Source organism: Sebastes fasciatus, chromosome 4 (genome assembly GCF_043250625.1).
Source record: "Sebastes fasciatus isolate fSebFas1 chromosome 4, fSebFas1.pri, whole genome shotgun sequence".
Classification (NCBI taxonomy): domain Eukaryota; kingdom Metazoa; phylum Chordata; class Actinopteri; order Perciformes; family Sebastidae; genus Sebastes; species Sebastes fasciatus.
Window position 1 is genome coordinate 38,774,218 of NC_133798.1, and position 15,098 is coordinate 38,789,315.

At 45.1% G+C, this 15,098-nt stretch overlaps 1 protein-coding gene across 1 annotated transcript in view; it reads left to right on the plus strand.

The window, feature by feature from the left end:
- Window positions 1-15,098, plus strand: part of LOC141766947 (A disintegrin and metalloproteinase with thrombospondin motifs 20) — a 98,531-nt gene that overhangs the window by 14,282 nt on the left and 69,151 nt on the right. The window contains exons 4-9 of the mRNA XM_074634159.1: window positions 5,303-5,556; window positions 8,391-8,474; window positions 9,585-9,709; window positions 9,798-9,838; window positions 10,215-10,320; window positions 14,358-14,504. Coding sequence (XP_074490260.1) covers window positions 5,303-5,556; window positions 8,391-8,474; window positions 9,585-9,709; window positions 9,798-9,838; window positions 10,215-10,320; window positions 14,358-14,504 — 757 coding nt within the window. The remainder of the gene's footprint in view (window positions 1-5,302; window positions 5,557-8,390; window positions 8,475-9,584; window positions 9,710-9,797; window positions 9,839-10,214; window positions 10,321-14,357; window positions 14,505-15,098) is intronic.

The window sequence follows — 15,098 nt, forward strand, 5'->3', positions numbered from 1 at the left end:
TGGTAGCATGACAACATTGCTACTACAAAGTCCATTTGTTCACTTGCCCTGGAGTTGGTGAGAACAATGTTGTTATTACCGACAGAAATGATAAAAACTAAGAAACTAAGTTTTAATAAACCAGAATTATCCTTAAAGTGCCCCTCTTCATGTTCCCCTTTAGCTATGTTAATTGTTGGTTTTATGATGTCGTGGTTTTTAAAGCCTCTCACTTTAACTTTACACTGGAAAGGCCTTTACACACCGGAGGTGTTTTGTTTTGTTTGATTAATTTGCATGTCAGTATATTTTTTCAAACTGTAATGAATATTTTCAAAACCAAACGCAAATATTATTTGGTGAAAAAGCGATTTAATTTTTTTTACCGGAAAAAGGTCGATTTTTTTTAGCTTTCGCACCGAAGGGATCAGCCAATCACATTGTGCAGCACGGGTTGAGTTGCGTCTATTTTTATAAGGATTATAAAAGTCCGAACCAAGAAGGCAAACTTTATTTACTCCTTTCAACCTTGACAAAGGTAGCGTATAACAGATCCACTCCTTCCGTTACCTTTCACAATAAAAGCCCTAGATATATTTACGCAGGCAAGTATTTTGTATTTTCATGTTGTTTAATCGTCACGCCCCCGCTGTGTCAAGTCCTTGAACCAGAACCTCCTTTCTTAACGTGGGCTCCTTATGCAACAAGGAAAGACTAGAAAAGAGGAGCTCTGTTTTCAAAATAATCTGAAATGACGTTGGTAGTCAAGTACTCACATTAAGTGTCCTTTTAAACAATTGGTTACCTGTATGTTTGACGCAGACCCATTTTTAAACTTTTCCTATTATTAAAACAACAAATTAAAAGAATGTTGCAGTCTTGGAGGAGGTTTGCCTCTTTGTCATCCATCAATCATGTAGTCTACAGTCTGTTAGGATGAATTTCTTTAAATCTGAAACTCTCAGTTTGAGTCCGACGAAAAGAAAACTGTCCAGGCCCCTGCCCATCATTAGGAGTCCCGATCCATAAGTAGTGTTTTGTCTCCTCAGAGGAGGTCTGCTACTCCAAACACATTCTTCAGCTCACCACCATGCTGTCTTTAGCATGTCTCCGAAACTGAAAATAACAACTGAACTCTGAGAGCACTGTTAGTGTACAAAGCCCGCCGCCGTCTTCCAATGAGGTCAAAAGCCACGCCACTTCACTTCTAAAAGCCTTCTTCAGCAGCAACAATTAGCTGTCTTTGCTTCTCTCTGTCTAGCCACAGAATTGCACTTAATTGTGCCTCTGTCTGCAAGAGTTTCAACATTTTTTTCCCCCCTCGAGTTGTACCGTCAGTAACCAGAGTGTCTGACCTCGTATAGAACCCAGGCGGTACCTATACTCAATGTAAGGTATACTGTCTGTTTAATTGGCACCCGGGGAACAGGGCGCTTTAACTCTCAGCGGGGCCATTGTAAAAGAATGTTAATTAGTTCAACAATGAAATGTGTGTTCCCCATTGTTGGGCTCTTGGCATTGATACTTTTGACAGAGAGCTGTAGGAGAGTCAAAGAGCAGCTCTTTGATCTCAACTGAAATCTCAGCGAGGTCCTTTAGGACGGGCTGGATGGACGTGAATGGACTCAAACAGAACATGCATATAAAACGCTTCCATAATGTTTATGAATGAATGTAAATAAGTCAGTAAGTGTAAACATGTGTGTACGCTTTCAAACTCAAATGGAATATGCATGAAGCTGCTCAGTCACTTTGCGTGCAATTAATATTTATAATATTCGTGGTGTTGATTATCTTTTTGGCACGGATAAAAAGAGTTTTACAAGTCAAGTAGGCGTCGGAGCAGAAAAGTGAGTGTGGTGTGTTTCAGCTATGTGCACACTGGAGCCAACCAAATTACAACATTTATAAATGCTTACACACTCACGCCGTGCGGGGCTCCTTTTATTGTTCTCTTGTTATGAAGAGCCGCTGGAGCTCGGTTTTATAGGCTCAAGGTTGTGAAACTTGTGAAAATAAATTAAATGTATCACAGTTTGATGTTTGGTTTATTCCAACGTGTAAAGATCCAGAGAGGAGGATGTGTGGGTGATGCTGATTTGATGCCCGGAGGGAGATGTCATGTCTGTGTAGGTCAGAGCAGTCACCCCTGTCTTCTCATGGTGTAAGTAGCAGCTCACTACCTAGTGAGAGGGGGATTTCAACCTAAGGCGATTTGGGAAAGGTTGTGTGTGGCTAATCTGCACCGATTCAAAGGCTATTATAACAGGGACTATATTTTCTCCTCCTCCTCCTCCTCTTCTTCATCGTCTCTTTTTGTTCATCTCACCCTCACTTGCTCTGAGACTTAACACCAATTTGTGTTGATGCAGAGATGCTCTTCTGTGCTTTGATAATCCCTTTGATGTCAGACTGTCTGCGGTGATGAGTCTGTTTAAGGGGTTTAGTGTAGTGGGTTTGGCCTCGGAGAGATTTTTCCTGGAAAATACAAAGCTCTGTTCTGGCCCAGCTGCCCGGGCTGTGTGCACACACACACTCACAGACAGGCTTGGCGCTGACTTGGACGCTGGCACCGGCGTGGGGCTGGGCCTCACGGCAGCAAGAGCTGTGCTGCCTTTTGTGCCAGGGAGTCACGCTCCGCCTCGCGTGCCCGCTGAGGGCATCACTTGAATAATCTCGGAGCGCTTTTCTTTTTTTGTTGCTTTTCTCTGACCTAACAGTTGCACACAATCTCTCTCTCTGTGTGTGACAGTCTGGAAAGATTGAGTTTTTAGAAGACAATGGAGCTGTTCACTATAATCGGGTTATCTGAAGTTGAGGAGGTTGTTTAGGATGACGGACGGACTCCAAACTATGCGTGGCTCGTAAACACTGACAGTCATTAAAATTACTGAAAGTCATTTATTTACTGAATGTCATTTTATGTTTAATTTATTTCTCTGAATTGTTCATTCCCACAAGTATGCATGTTTCCATGAAGGCAACACAAAACACAGTTGACATGAAAGTACTGAGTGCATTTGGGCCACATAAATAACAGTTTTAATATGAGTTATGGATGTGAAAAATGTGCCCCCATATTTGCACAAAATTGGAGCAATGCATTTTGGCTGTGATAGAATAGGAAAGAATTCTCAGATTGTGCCTTTACAGCAGTAGTTCCTGCGTGTTTGCATGATTTACTATTCTCTCCAGCTACATTTCTCTATCACTTTGTCGGGTATAGCTCCGTCTCCCCCCCTGGCTGAGAGATGGCAGCAACTACTGCAAGCAGCAGTCTTTCTAACACCACATCACATGTGGCAATGCATCGCCGCAAATCTGGACAGCACACTAGCCTTTGTGTGCAAATACTTAGTCCTCAGATGGCCTCTTACAACACAAATGGCTATTGAAATCCATCCAATGCTAATAAAGTATTGAAACATTTGCTGCTCAGAACATACAGATGATTTTTGATGTGTTCATCATTAACTTGATTGATGATGTTGAGAAGATCCATCACTCTGTTTTTAGTGTGGGGTGATTTGCTGGTCAGTAACATGAATAAACTGCAGCAATATGTCCCAAACAAAATTACACTTTTTTTGAGCAGTTTGGAGCGTGCCTGATAGATACTGCCTGTGTAGATACTAGAAAGACTTTCCCCCCTTCTTGTTCCCCTGCTCTACCTGTTGCTCCTCTAAACTCTTTCAAAAAGGCTACAGTCTCAGGAAGCACCCCTGTGGACATGGACAGTCATATGCTTCGACCTTAACCGTTGCAGATTTCTTCTCTTCCTTTCCTCTAATGAAACAAGCTTTCCTGCTCTCTGTCTCTGCCTCGCTTTTAACTCCACTCTGTCATGGTGAAGGAATCTAACGCTCATGGCCAGCTCAACACGTGCAGTTCAGCTGAGTGAGTGCCAGTGGAGTATGTGCTCAGTATACGGCCGACGTCCTGGTTCTTTTTTTTTTCCTCAAATGAGGCCGGTGTTGAAAGTTGTTGTTCACCGCGAGCCTATAAATGGAATTGTGTCAATCTGGCATCATATATATTAGATATTACCTTTCAGCATGGCTGTCCACATTTTACTTAAAGGGGTAGTTTGAGTGTTTTGAAGTGGGGTACTTCCCCGTAGTCAGTGTATTACCTACAGTAGATGATGGTCAGAACACTCCCAGCTGGAAGAAGCAGACAGGAGTTACTGCAGGGAACCAAAGTAATGTACTGCTGTGGACTCGGACGGCACCTAAGAGAAAGGCCCACCTAAAAAAGTCAATATCAGTTTACGTGTACGCTATATTTAGAATATTTTCGTCAGTTTACCTTGCCGTGAGATCGCTATACAGTCTATGTTTCTAGCGAGGAACTGAAGCCTTCATCTATGCTCTCGCCAAAGCAACCAGATTCCATTGAAAAAAAACAGTAAATGTACCTCGCAGAACACAATAGCACAAACCAACTAACTGATGGAGGCAGCGGTAGACCAGCATCTCCGGGTTCTGCCAGGTAAAAATACTGTTTTTTACAATGGAGTCTGGTGGCTTTGGCGAGAGCGTAGATGAACACAACTGCTTCAGTTCCCCATCGTAAAGGGCAGTCTGACAGCGAGGTATAGCGGTGTAAATATTCTAAATAAAGCATACACTTAAACTGGTATTGATTTTTTTTAGGTGAGCCTTTCTCTTAGGTGGCTAAAATACATTTTGCTGCCGGCCGCGTCCACAGCAGCACATTGCTTTGGTTCTGTGCGGTAACTCCTGTCTGCTTCTCCAAACTGGGGGCGTGCTGACAGCCATCTGCTGTAGGTAATACAATGACAATAGATATAAGTAACTCATACAACCCCACTTCAAAACACCTTTAATTTAATTTTCAGCTGATAAACTCTGGCTCTGGGATAATGGCTAGTGCCAGTGTGAGTCGGTAAAATGTCGTCATGGGATTTGTTTCAGTTTGTGTGGCTTACACTCAGGCCTGACCTGAAAACTCTTATTCTCAAAGCTCACCACTGACCCCGTGTCTCTTGGTACAACTTTTCCCGAGCGCTGGAATGAATGACACAATAATTTATGGCGGGGTTTTGCCGTAGAAGTCCAGCGTGCTTCTGTTATGTCATTGGAATTCCGCTAAGCTAAAACCCCTTGGCTCTTAACTGTAGATGTACCATGCTCACTCTCATGAAATACCTTAAGAACATAAAGTGGTGGGTGTCCCGTGTGGAAGAATCTGAGTATTTGATAGTCCAATTCTCCCATCTGATCATGATTTTAAATCCAATAAACACGGTCTTCTCCTCTCCACGTCCTCACTCATCATCATTTCTCTTTCTTTAAAACAGAGAAGTCCAAGAAGCCGGTTGCTTTTGAGAGCAGAGTGAGTCTGGGAGAGGAGCTGGACTCTGTCAGAGCCGCCATAGAGGATCAACACATTCATGACGACAACTCCACCAGCGCACACCTCAAATCCCCACGCAGACGCAAACGCTTCCTCTCCTACCCTCGCTACGTCGAGCTGATGGTGACCGCGGACGCCAAAATGGTGCGTCACCACGGACGCAACCTAGAGCACTACATCCTAACAATCATGTCAGTAGTAAGTAAAACAATGTTTCTAAAAATTATTATTTGGTTGAAGATTTGTTTGTTTGTCGTTCAGTATTATTATGGTTTGAGTTTGGGGATATGTTATCATTGTAGGTGAATATATACATATATATAATATATATAATATACTGTATATATGCACACTACCGGGTCATTCTGACACATATGGATATGGACATTTTCTGTCTACGCTGTTCCAACACAAACTACACGGAAGCACCAAAACCGCAAAGTTCTATCTAGTGAAGCCCGTCTGTTAAACAGTGTCAACTAATCCTGCTCCAGCTAGTTTAGCTCTGAGAATATCTAGTGAATGTACAGTGGACGTTTGTGCAGAAATAACTGCTGCAGCTCCTCCAGACCAACAGAGGTTTCCCGTGTCTTGTGAAGTGACGGAGCTCCGCAGAGAGAAACGTTATCGTCTCCGACCAAAACTCCAGCTTCTCCCCTGTTCCCTCCGGCCGCGGTCGGGAGGCTGAGGCAGGAAAAGCCAACACTAGGATCAGCATTGATTCATAGAGAGACCTTCGTCTGGTCAGCTAACATTACTGCCAAGCAGCTGAAATATAGAGTGATATTGTGCTTTTAGCTGACGTGTGTCTCTTCACTGTGTTGAGCGATGCTCCTTCATGTCTATGTAGAGCGAGCACAAGCGCCAGCAACAGGACGCTGACTTTCATTGACTTAACGGTCACAGGTGTCGCTGTTAACAAGACATTTCTGAATCTTAACAAAAAGCCTTTAAAATGTGAAGCTAAATCCCAGCAGTGCAGCTCTGTTGTTATTCTACCGTCGGATGTTACTGTTTGACATTTTGGTTGTAAACCCTGATGTGACCCTCGCTGCATGCTGCTGCTGCTGCTGCTTCAACGAAAGTGGCTCAGTTAATTGGTAAAATCCTGACTCAGCACCTTGACCTCTTTATGAGTCCCATATCTGACTGGGAGAGCAGGCTGGTAATCAAACCAGTAACGCTGTCATTGACTGTCTGACTGTATAAATTATAGTAAAAGTGTCTATGTGTCAAAGCAGGATAGGTTATCAATTGCACTGAACTGTGTGTCCCTTCTGCTGTCCGTCTCTCACTAGTACGACAGACTGTTCAAAACACTCATTAACATACGACGGAGTAATGATTGTCAGTGGCGTGTTATCCTTAAGTAAGACTGAGGGTACAGTACCAGTTTTTATTGCCAGGTTTGAAGTGGAAACATTAGTTCTGCCTCGCTCATGTCTGCAGACCAGTGGTGCAGACACGCACACAAACACACTCTTCCTTCCTTTCTTCTTTCTCAGTCTCTCTGTCACTTTACTTTAGACACAGTTTAATCAAACCGGCTTATGCTGACTGATAAATGACATTATATATAGTATATTGACCACTGAATAGTGTTTGTGCTAGCATTTCATAAATACTTGAGGTTGCATTTACCTGCACAAGGACTGCAGATGGAGAACCTCTAGTAGCTAGTAGCCAAATCTCTTTTCTTTGCATGTTATAATGCATTTTTGTACATGGTCCCTGACAAATAACTTTAATTAAATTTATATTTAAATGAGTCAAAATTCCCCCAATACCGATACCAGTATCGGGTATCGGGTCCAATACTGTGCTCACGTACTTGCAAAATGGCTCCGATACCACTTTACGGCAGCGTGACATTAACCTCTCGTCACCATCTTTCGGGCACGCGCACACACTCCACCTCCCCGATGGTTAGGGCGAGACGGGCCGGTGGTGCGCCCGACCCCGCTGGGCCGGGATCTCACCTTAGCCGGCGCGCACCGGCCCTCACTTTCATTGCGCCATGGGGTTTTGCTTGCACCCTCTGACTCGTACGTGCGTTAGACTCCTTGGTCCGTGTTTCAAGACGGGTCGGGTGGGTTGCAGACATCGCCGCAGACCCCTGGCGCCTTTTACGTGAGAGGGTGCAGCAAGCACTGTGTCCACGGCCCAAATGCAGCCCAATGTAAATCCTCTTTGTGTCATTTATCAGCAAAGATTCCCAGAACTATTACCCAGAATATGCCCCCCGGTGTGATGATGGTAGCTGCGGTCCTGCTGACATCGTCTTATACCTTCAGAGCTTTTTAGTTTTAGCTAGCTGACTGTGTGACAGATACGGTACTGATGGTCCAGTGTAGACTGCAGTTCCCCTTCACTTCTGGTTCTTGCTCTGATCATACAATAACATGCATCGGGGCGAGAGCATACAGAACAACGTCCTGTGTCACAGTCGGACTCAGAGCATACAAAGGCCGGCTCCCTTTGCCCACTCTGGACCGGCCCGGGCCACGTCTGCCTCCCCCCCCTAGGCTAAGACAAGCTAAATGTTTATGGTGGACTAATGAGTTCCTGTCAGGAGGCCGCACACGGCCTCAGGAGACTGCTGGCCGACCGTGACAGGGGTGCACGGGAAAGAGCGAGAGAAGCGGAGGGGAAAGAACTACAGAGGGAATGTTTTGCTGTCCTCACAGAGGAGCTCTGAGATCCAGCTCGGCTGAAGTTTGAACATTTGTTGCTGGGTCCAGGTTTCAGTTTATTTTTCTCGATGCCAAAGGTCTGTGGGGGGATTGTAATTGGTTTTAATACCCTGTTGATTAAACTTACCCTCAAGACATTCTCTGTTTTTTTTGTACTTGCATGAACTGTTGCTGTTTTGATTAAACCCCGTGGAGCTTAACCAGAAAAAGACGTACTGTATTCTCTCATTTCTCCAGTATTGAGTGAAGAGAAGTAGAGTAGCTGTTATACTGTCTGTGCTCTGGTTCAGGTTAGTGGAGGTTTGCATTTCTTGTCTGTGTGTTTTGTCTTTGTTACAGGTAGCAGCGGTGTACAGGGACCCCAGCGTAGGAAACCTCATCAACGTCATGATTGTCAAGCTGGTCGTCGTCCACAATGAACAGGTGAGCGGTGCGGGGTCTCCTGAATGCTGCCTGTATCCAGGTCTCCTATATGGCTGACGTCAGCACAGGTGTCCCTGGCCTGGCCTTTTCTCTGTGGGGCCTGTTTGAAAGGACACTGCCTGCCTTGTCAGTCTCAAGTCTCAAGAGAGATCTCCTTGGAAAACAAACGGTACTATAGTGAGGCAGCTCGCCACCTGCACATGAGAGGCTCACTGTGGTTTGTTTGGTCGCTGTGACTGGTTCTTAAATAGTTAAATTAAAGGGAACTGAAGTTGTTTGGAAGCTCTAAGGTCTCCTGATCTTTGTCCTAAAATCTATTTTTGCCAAAGATAATGTTACCCAACGAAGTAAGTCAAACGTTATCATGACGAGTAGAGAGCAAAGACGGTATATAAAGATGGACGACATGACAGCTCCTCAAACGTGAAGCCAAAACATCTCAATCGCCCCCTGGTGGCTGGCTGCAGTATAGCTCATAAATCCGCCCAATGGGCCAAACTAAGTATGCATCAAATATATTTTTCCCAAAGATTTTTATCATTTAAGGTAGTTCTTATCACGCTGATGTTTGTTCAAGTGTTCATGTTTCTGATAAGTTTGGTTTTATTTAGTTATTCAATGCTATTCTGAGTGAAGTAGCTGCGGAGCCGGAAGCTCGGGAACTGTACGAGAGAGGAGACGTGACTTTAACTTTCCATAACCGTTACAAGTCTGACTAATAGAACGTGTGTCACTTTGATCATAAATGTAGTTGTAGAGATATTATGGTTAGTTGCTCAATGCTAGCAAGCTACGGCCTTGTTAGGCTCGTGATTGGCTCGGGTTCCAGACCCCGATCACTACTGGGCAGACTCTGGCTCCAAATGACGTCAAAATCTGAACATGACAGCTCCGTATCCGGCACATTGTGGCTTAACTTTTGCAGTAGGAGGACGAAGAGACGCGTCGTCCATCTATACATACAGTCTATTGTAGAGAGAATAAGACAGGTTGAAATATGTGAGATATCCCTATTACATGAGACGTACTTACTTCGACTACTACTCACAGCATTACAATATGTATATCCGGTCTCTTGGTCACATCCGCATGGTGTTTCCCTCTAAACAGGAAGGGCCCACAGTGAGCTTCAACGCCGCCACGACTCTCCACAACTTCTGCGTCTGGCAGCAGAGCCAAAACGTCCAGGACGACAGCCATCCCTCTCACCATGACACAGCACTCCTCATCACCAGGTACGCACTCATCTCCCATCCTCACTTATGAAAAAAGAAAACTAAACAAAGTAGCTAACAGCATTGTGTGGGTTTTTTTTCGTTTCAGGGAAGACATCTGCCGTGCCAAAGATAAATGCGACACGTTAGGTAAACTTCTGTCTTCTTTCTCTTTGCAAAAAGTCCTTTTCAATTAACTTTCCACTCCGGCAGCCATAAACTGTGCTGTAATGAGTTTATGTGCAAACTGTCAGCTAATAATATTACAGTGACAGAACAGAGTGGTAGAAATGGGAGGAGGGAGGGAGGATGGAGGGAGTTGGTGGCGGTGCTAATCTCTCTTACGGAACAGAAGTTTTGATGGTTTAATCGCCTTTAACACTCAAGCAGCAGTTTTTTTTTTTTTTCAAATAGCTGTGTGTCTGCATGTGTTCATGTGCATCTGTGTGTGTGTGTGTGTGTGTGTGTGTGTGTGTGTGTGTGTGTGTGTGTGTGTGTGTGTGTGTGTGTGTACGTGACCCTGCAGGGCTGGCGGAGCTGGGGACCATGTGTGACCCGTTCCGGAGCTGCTCCATCAGTGAGGAAAATGGAATTAGTGCGTCCTTCACCATCGCTCATGAGCTGGGCCATGTGTAAGTAACACACACACATACTGTACACACACACACACACACACACACACACACACACACACACACACACACACACTATCTCACCCCTCACAGTCAGCTTTGACTAACAAAAGCCCTCTTATCAAGAGGGCACAGCAGTCACAGGTGCAAAACATAATAAAGTGAAAACTTGACTTTTAATAACATGCCAGCCTATAATACCTCGCTATACAGCTCAAGAAGTTAACCCTATATGTGTCCGAGCAAGCTCAGATGAAATTCAGTGTGGATATGTGGATGAGATTAGATTCTCTAAATCCAGTAAATACATCCTAAGATGTCTTGAAAGTGGCACACAGAACTTTATCAGACGGTGCAAGGCTAAATATTCAGTTTAGTATTGAGGAGCTCGCTTATTTCCACGTATCAGCCTCGACGACTGATAAAAACAACGTGACGATGTCACAGTGCCGTCATATTTAACGTGTGTGTTAGCGAGTAGCGGCGCTGTTATCACAACACGCCTGTCTGCCAGAGGCTGTTTTCACAACAAGCTAATATTGCCACTTGTGTGAAGTGGAAAAAAAGACTTGTCTAATGTATAATCTGTGGCTTTATCTCTCGTATGGGAGATGTTTATTCTAAACATCCATCAGACAAAATCACAGTAAATCACTCATTACCGCCGCCGTCTCGTAACCAGTTCAGTTAATTGAAATGTGGTGTGATTTGAGAAGCAGCTTTAGATGCTCCGGTTCTCCTTTCACACAAACATCTTCTCAGCGAGCGCATATTTTATGGAGAAAGATGAAGCATCCATCTTTTTTTTTTCTTTCCCCATTCTTTCTTCCTGCCCACTTCCCTGGCGGAGTATAAAAGTGAAATTGAGTGTGAGATTTTCTTTCCGGTCTGCCCGTCCGTTTGCGTAGGCCCGTGAAAAAAAGGCCCAGTGTCGTCGTCGTGTGAGCCGCTGGTGAAGAATGAAAGATATTCTTCTGCCTCCTCTGTCCCCGCTCACACATTCTTCCAAGTGGAGAGATCGAACCAGAGCAGCCAGATGGACGAGTCTACCGCCTCTCCACCCCCCTTCTTCTTCTTCTTCTTCTTCTTCTTCCCCTCGCATCTCGTGTGGATCTGTTTATGCTAAAGTTCAAGCAGCTGGAGGCCCAGTTGGCTCTGCCTCTCGATGTGGTTAATTGCTGCATTCACAGGAGTGTTTAGCGCTCTGGGAAAGCCAGTGTCAGGTAGTGGGAGCCACTCGAGAGCATTGCAGATTACAGAAAGATTTAGGCTAATGGATAGGAGGCCTTTCTCAGATGACCGCAAGGACGTGCGATTGCTAATAGCCATCGTGGGGATTTTCAGCGTCATTTGATCGCCGTTCAAAGGTGACACATGTAATCGAGTTTGTCATTAGACGATGCCAAGGCTCTAAATGTCTCAGGTCACAAATACATCTTCCTGACATTTTGATATCACAGTAGAGTCTACAGCTTTCTTCTTTAACATCTTAAGAAATATGTGAGGCCACATGACATCTCAAAATGATCACACATAACTTGGTGGATAATCCACTGACTGTCACTGAGCTCTGTCTCTGTTGAAATGCTTATAGAGGCCGTTCCTGCAGACTGCGCTGTTTGCTCTGACTCTTTATTTATGCACACCCAAATCTGCAGGAATTCAGGTTGTCATCGCTGCAGCAGTATGTCTTACTCTCACTGTTATTTATGAGCATTTCAGCACATTAATCTGTCTTTGTCTCGCTGAAAATCTGCTTGTATGACAGCACGGCATGAAGGATGTGATGTGCAGAGAACAAAGCAGCTTGTTTATGTTGAGAGCTCTCAGTATAAGTGAGTGGACTCTAACTAATCAGTCCGGATGGTATACCCTCCTGCTGGAATCGACTCCTCTATTGATTGATCCGTCCCTTGAGGTCGCCAAAGAGAGAGAGAGCCACAAAACGTCCTGATTTACGGCCTAATTACACTAAAAGGCTCTCATCTCAGGATTTTAAGACTGTCCTCATTTGTGCCCTTCAGATCTGGGACCACTAAATCATCACAGCGTGTTGGGAGTGCAAATTGCTTGGAGCTCGTCACAAACCCCTTTCACGATAATAAGAAAGTCAAACTAACGAGCTGTTCATTTTAAACTTGCCTGTCACCGTCTGCATCGCCCTGATGCACCTGTGCACCATCACACTGTACGTGACAAAGAATAGTTAATCGTGCAAATACCATTTGAGCCTGGTTTGATGTTGTCAGCATCATCCAACAGCTCGGTTTGTGTGTGCGGAGCTCATTACTGTGCCAGAGGCTTAATTATTCCTTGGGTGTTTGCCTGCAGGCCCTCGGCCCCTGCAGGGTGGGCCTCATGCCAGCCATGCTAGGTCTTGTTTGTGTGGTCGGTATGGATTGACCCTCGGCCACAGTCCCGAGCCGAGCACTGGCCCACATCCTGTTGTAAACATCTCAGAGACATCATACAGCTGCATGGGTTCTTCCTGTGTGTGTGTGTGTGTGTGTCTGTGTGTTTAGACGTGTGCGCGCTCGTGTGCATGCACTACATGTATTTATGGGTGTACTCCAAACCGCAGCACAAAACAGGACATCTGTGTCGAACTACGCTATTCTGGACATGATCAAGAAAACGTCCTTTATGAGACTGCCAAGTGTTGTCAGCCTGGATGCATTTATTAATGTGCAGATGCCACGCTGTGTACTTCACTTTATGCAGATGTTCTTCTGTGAAGACTCTTGTTTTATTGTTTGCGACGCTGAAACAATTAGCCGATTAACTGATTAATAGATCAACACAAAGTACTGAATTCAAAATGCCTCTGCACGACGCTGAGCCAACGGCTAGCAGCTAACAACGCTAACAGTGCAAACGATGACAACATTGGTGTGAGCCACCCCTCCGCAACGCCGCCGTGAATTGGGATGGCGATATCAGCGATAACCGCAGTATGAGCACAGTGCAGAGCGGCGGCCATGAGCTAGTCAGTATGGCACGCACACATGCACGAAAAGCACTAAAAGACATATGAGGCCGGTCCGGCGATGTCAACAAAGCACAGAGAAGCTCAGATTACAACACACACAGAGGGAGAGTGACTTCATCCTCTGCTCAGGTAGACATTACTCACCTATATCTTTACATAGACAATAGTTGTTTGCTGCTATATTAATGCTCTGAATATCTTATAGAGCACCTTCAAGCCAAACATTTGCTGGTTCTAGCTTCTCAAATGTGAGGATTTGTCGCTGACAATGCAAACTGAAAATCTTCTAGTTTTGTTATACAAGGAATTTGAAGATGACACCTCGTGCTGTGGGAACTTTTTCCACAATTTCCTGACACGTAAGACATCAAAAACATAATAAGTAGATGAATAGATAATGAAAATAATCATTAGTTGCAGCCCTAATCATGACTCTGGTGAAAACACATCTTACATGTTTACACTAGAGCAACATGTACATGTTACAGCCCCTACCTTTCCCTCTGCATTAAGCCCTTTGAGAATGTGTGATGGTGACCTTTGACCTCTCAGGGGTTGAGCTGGAGGTGGTTCTCACTAGCATGTTGGCCATGATGGTGGAGGGGAACAGATGCTGATAGATAAAGAATGACATAAAATGTCGCACCATCTACCGGCCAGTTGGAGTTTAATTGAATCCTTCCCGAGTTTTTTTTTTACTGAATAAACATTTAGGAGAAAAGACGGCGGCGTACGTAAAACAAGACACAAACAAAAAACAAGACGAGCGGAGAGCAAGGTGCAGAGTGTGTGGTATTATTTCACACATGTGTCCGTGGCTGCGTCTGTGTGTGGCGGCCCACAGGGAGGGTGTGTGTGTGTGTGTGTGTGTGTGTGTGTGTGTGTGTGTGTGTGTGTGTGTGGGGGGGGTGATCCCCTGTTAAAAATGGCTGAATGTAAATCCTGTGATATTTATCCTCCTTGCTGCGACTGAGCCATTAAGCAGCTGATAATCACTATGTGTGTGTTCCTTTATATCCCTCTCTCCATCTTCTTCTTCCTCTCTCAGGTTCAACATGCCTCACGATGACAACCCAAAGTGTCGGGAGGCGGGCATGAAGCACCAGTATCACGTCATGGCTCCCACACTCAACTACGACACCAATCCCTGGTCGTGGTCCAAGTGCAGCCGCAAGTACATCACGGAGTTTCTAGAGTAGGTACCAGCTCTGCTCTGCTCAGTTTGAACCTGATTTATCATCCAAACACATGACTGATTACGGGCTGTTCTCATGGATGCTCCTCTTACAGTCTCATATTACCACATCCACATTTTTAGTGTGCCGTCAACTTTTACTTGTTGTGACGTGGCCGGCTAAACAAAACCGCTTCCACGTCTCTCGCAGCGCTCCGCAGACAGGTCAGCCACAATGTAAACTGTGTGGACTTGTTATTGCCTGGTGTTGAAAGAGTATTTCCTGTTTGAATCCGGGGGTCTTCCTCGGCTGACCCGAGCGATGGATCTCTCGCGGCCCCTCAGCTGTCTCCCCCCCACTCAGACGGAGCCGTGCTCTCAAGATGCTGGGCAAACAGCAATCTGGTCAACCAGCCTGCTTTCCACGCCAAAAACCTGTAACACGGGGCAACGGCTCATTCAGCAACTCCTAACCCGCACCGTGGTCGCTGATGCCGGTGAAAGGCTTCCCTTTAAGATGGGGGAAATGTCAGTTATAATTATATCTTCCCTGGACGTGACCCTTTAGTCTTTGCCTCCTTTCCTCTGTTAATTGTGGAGGACTCCACAAAGGAC